Source organism: Myotis davidii, unplaced genomic scaffold, assembly GCF_000327345.1.
Source record: "Myotis davidii unplaced genomic scaffold, ASM32734v1 scaffold478, whole genome shotgun sequence".
NCBI classification, from domain to species: Eukaryota; Metazoa; Chordata; class Mammalia; order Chiroptera; family Vespertilionidae; genus Myotis; species Myotis davidii.
The window spans coordinates 4,280,131-4,284,720 of record NW_006289570.1 but is presented as its reverse complement, the minus strand read 5'-3'; the positions used below and the strand labels follow the sequence as shown (position 1 = coordinate 4,284,720).

Below are 4,590 nucleotides of genomic sequence, written 5' to 3'. Positions count from 1 at the left end.
AACCCTCCAGGAGGGGCAGGAGACTCGTGCCCAGGGGGCAGCTGCCCCGGTAACCCCCCCCCCGCCCCCCAGCAGGGGAAGGACCAGCAGGTACTCTCAGGATGGTGCCCGGGTCTCCACACCTGCTTCCCATCTCTCCCAAGTGCACTTTAAGGGGTGAGAGCCGGGTCGGCTCCTCTACCTCCTCCCGGACTGGGGGACCGGACCCCACCATTGTGCCCCCCCAGCCCCGACTTCCCCAGTCCCCGTGGGGTGGCTGGGTCAGGCCACGCGGGGCCAACTTTCCATTGATTCAGGGGTCTGATGACACAGGCTGACTCATGGCCAGACGGACCGCCACCCCCCACTCCGCGGCCCGGAGGTCCGCCGGCCCTTCCCTCTCATGACTTGCAGAGCCGTGGCCCCCAGACTTCCTCCTTTTAGCGGCGGCTGGTTCCAAGGGGGAGGGGGCGGTGGTCAGGGCCTGAGCTGGCCTCGGATGCCTCATTGCCAGACACCTGGACGTCTGGTGACCTCACTGCAGGCAGCTGTGACCGGGGCGAGTGTCCTGCAGGAAGTCCCGATGGGACGGTCCCAGGAAAGGGGCTTAGGGCCCAGCCTGGCCCCTCGCTCACTGTGTGGCCTCAGGCCGGCCACGTGACCTCCCCGGCCCTCGGTTTTGTCTTTGTGAATGGAAGGGGGTGGGGCCGGGGAAAGCCGTGCCTGTCAGCTGCTGGGACTCACTGACACAGGATGGGTTTCAAGTTCTTTCCATAAACTGGGGTCCGGGTGCAGACGGACAGGGGTGCAGACTGAGTTCTGTGCAGGGAACCTCCCACCAGCGCCCGGCAGCGCCTGGCCTCGGGTTCTGGCTGCCGGCTGCTCCCCCTGGTGGTGTGTCGTGGAATTTCTCTCAGGCCGTGTCCTTCTGCGGGTTCTGGGCCAGTCCCATGGAGGAATGTGATTAATTTATCGGTATTTTTTTTTATCAGTTTGTATCTGTTTTTTTTTTAAACATTTTTATTTATGAGGCTTATTTATGATGTGTATTTAATGTTAATATTGTGCCAACGTATATTTAAAACATGTCTGGTTTCTAAGCCCCTGAGTCTCTGTGTGTTGCCTTGGGGGAGGGGTGTGGGGGAGGCTGGCCCCTTGGGGAGGGGGTGCCCCTAGCTGGCACGGTCACCAGCGGCCACCACGGAGGACCGGACCGGGCGCCCTGCCTGTCCAGGAAGGGAAGTCTCCCGCGCCAGTCCGACTGTGGGGGCGTCTCCCACGCCGACGGAGCGTTTGTTGTGTCTGACGGGCCTCCCTTGAGACAATGGGGCCCGGGGCTGTCGGGGTTTGGGGGCACGTGGGCAGGGATGCAGGCTGCATGGGGTGTCTGGCTCGCTCTGGCCCATGTGGGCGTGTGGCTGGGGTCTGGGTGCCGATGAAATGAACGAGATAATGACGGATCCTGCCTCAGACGCGGCCGTGGCCTGGTGTGTGCTTGGAACTGCTCCCTGAAGGGCCCTGTGTGTGGGGGGGATACCTTCTGTCCCCCAGAAAGCGGGGCTGCCTCTCGGTGCTCACGGCCCCCCCTCAGAAGAGGCACCTGCAGGCGGATGGATGATGTGCTAAGGCAGAAGCTACCAAGGGAAGGCTAGTGGAAGCCGGAGAACTTGACCTGGATCCGGCCCTGGCGACTCCCACTTCCTGGGGTTGGGGCTGGAGGTGGGAACAGTCCCACGCAGGACTCTCTCCAGTAGACAGGACCCACCTGGCAGATGAGAAGACTGAGGCTCAGAGAGTTCGAGTCACCTGGCCACGTCCTCAGAGCACATTCCGAATTCGGGTCCCTTTGATGCCAGGGCGGGAGCATCTTCCTGTTACCCTCCAGCCTCTGTCACTCTGCTGACAGCTCCCTGAGCCCCTGAGGGCACGGAACTCCCAGGTGAGGGGCAGACAGGCGACAGACAGGTGACAGTGCTCCCAGGAGCGTCTGAGATCGTAGTGTCAGCTCGGGAGCCAGAAGCAGGTGCGGTAGCAGAGAGGGAGAGGGTCAGGTGGTGTGGGCGGCCGGGGTGGCACCTGGAAGAGGTGCCATCTGCTCCTCAGCCTGAAGGACACAGGTGCCTCCGAGCGGCATCGTGAGGGCAGAGGCCCTGAGGACTCAAGGGTCAGGGTTACCCAAACGGCCTGGGGAGCAGAAGCGTCTTGTTCCAGGTCACAGCGCAGGGCTCAGGCGAGGCCCCTCAGCCCCTGGCTCCGACCAGCCGTCTTCCTGAGCCGCGACCCGAAGTATTCCGGGCTCTTTACCAAGCAGCTAGTCCGGGCCCCCCGCTGCCCGCCACTGGGCTCCCCTCCCTTCACTCGGGTTCCTGCCACACTGGGCGCCTCAGGGCTGCCGAAACACCCAGGCTCTCTCCTCCTACAACGCCTTCGCCTATGCTGTTCCCTCTGCCTGCCATGCTGTTCCCTGTTCTATTTGGGAGTGTGCCGTTAACAAGTCTTCCCCAGCACCCATGGGCTGGGTTCAGCAAGTTGGTGATTTGTTCTCTCAAAACTGCCCCATCAGACGAGAAGAGACAAATCAAAGACTTGCATATGCTTACACGCATAGCTCACGGATACGGGCGATAGGTAGGAAGACCTGGGGGGTGGGTAGGGGCTGGGAGGAGGGGGGCAAGGGGGGAAAACGGGAGGTATCTGTAATACTGTCGACAATAAAGAATGCCTTAAAAACCTGCCCCATCAGGGTCTGCACCATCCACTTCCCTCACTACCTGGAGCTGCCAAGGATGGAGGTCACCTCCGCCTCCCTGCTCTGTCCCAGCATCCAGCCCCGTGCCTGCGCGCAGTGGGCGCTCAGCGAGGTGCAGGGCAGAGGAGGCCTGGAGGGAGTCATGGCCCTGAGGAGTGTGCCAGACAGGCAGCGGGGCCGGACAGGTGCCCAGGCGCTGGCAGCGGCAGCAGGCCTCCTTTCTGCCCGCCCCGGCGTGGGGTGGGGGTGGGGGTGCCTCAGCTGGCTCCTGGGAAGCTGTGGGTGGCGGGTGGCAGACATCAAACACCAGGCTCGCTCAGGTGCTCGGACCGGAAGGGGACTGGCGCTGCCGTGGCCGTGCGGTTGCCCACGGAGAGGGCAGAGGTTGGTCTGCGGAGGAAGAGCTGGGGAGCCCAGGGTGCTGCACCTGCCCTCTGCCTGGGCCCCTGGCCAGCCCCCCTCTCTGTGGATCAGCCCCAGGAGCAGGACCTGAGCTGGCACCCACTCCCCAGGACGCAGATCCAGGGTCTCCAGGCTCAGGGGGCAGGGGTCCCAGGCCCCCCCACCCCCCGTGAGGATTTGTCACCTCCCCACTGTCTCCTGAGGAGACCACAGCCTCAAGCGCCCAAGCCGTCATCCCCATCTCATTCTTTCCAAGCCCACAGCCTGCGGCCAGGAGCACCCGTGGGCGCCTCAAGGCCAAACGCACCCCGACCTCTCACCTTTCTGCTTCTTATTGCCCCAACTGAAGCCCCAGAACCCCAGCGCACCCCCTTCTCTTCCCTCAGCCTCTCCCCTCCCCGCATTGACCCCAGAGACCTGCACCCCATCTCGGGCACATGCCTTCTCCTGCCCCTACCGCCAGCCAGGCCCTGGCTCCCTGCACACGGTCTGGTCTCACCATCCTGTCTTCTGCTCACAGACCTTTGGTGACTCCCCCGTCGGACGGTCTGTGGCATCAATTCCCGATTCCTCCTCACAGCAGCCAGCCCCCCGCTCAGGTCCAGCCACCGCTGCCAGCTCAGCTCAGCACACTCAGCGGCCCCCACACCCCCGGCCTCCCGGCCTCCCCAAGGCCTGCAGTTCCCCTCCCCGCTCCTCCCACTGCCACCCAGAGGGTCAGCTTGCGTCTCCTCCTTTTTCTTTTTTTAAAAACATATTTTTATTGATTCCAGAGAGGAAGGGAGAGGGAGAGAGAGACAGAAACATCCATGATGAGAGAATCATGGGCCGGCTGCCTCCCACACGCCCCACACTGGGGGTAGAGCCCATAGCCCGGGCCTGTGCCCCGACCGGGAATCGAACCGTGACCTCCTGGTTCCTAGGTTGACGCTCACCCACTGAGCCACACCGGCCGGGCTGTCCACCTGTTCCAATGTGATTTCCCCCTTTTCTTGTGGGATGAGCGTTAAAATGAATGGAAACCCCAGCTGCCTGCCCTGAGGCTGTGTAACGCCCAGGCTGGGCCTCATCCTTTGAGCAAAAGCTTATTGAGAACAGAGATGAGAAACAGGACCACAGGGGGAGGTTTTCTTCTCTCTTTGATTAGTTGTGTGTGTTTCCTGGTGCACATGGGAAAAGAATTCTCATTTAGATAAGTTTCTTCTCTTCTAATATGATGGAATGATTAGATATTTCTAACAGGCATTGTGGATTTTTAAAGTGTGAATGCCCTTAATGGTCTAAATTGTTGTAAAGAGATTGTAGAATAATTATGCTTTTAGCTTGTAGTTCCAGGGTCTTGCTTCATAATTTTTACTTGGATCCGTGGTAAACCTTCTTTTTTTGTTGTTTTTGTTTTGTTAATCCTCATTCTAGGATATTTTTCCATTGATTTTTAGAGAGATTGAGAGAGAGAGGGA

The 4,590-nt window shown here is 60.7% G+C and overlaps 1 protein-coding gene across 1 annotated transcript in view; it reads left to right on the top strand.

Moving 5' to 3' along the window:
- Window positions 1–1,893, top strand: part of OSM (oncostatin M) — a 4,492-nt gene extending 2,599 nt beyond the window's left edge. The window contains exon 4 of the mRNA XM_006762134.2: window positions 1,886–1,893. Within this exon, the coding sequence (XP_006762197.1) occupies window positions 1,886–1,893 (8 nt within the window). The remainder of the gene's footprint in view (window positions 1–1,885) is intronic.
- Window positions 1,894–4,590: the final 2,697 nt, after the last annotated feature.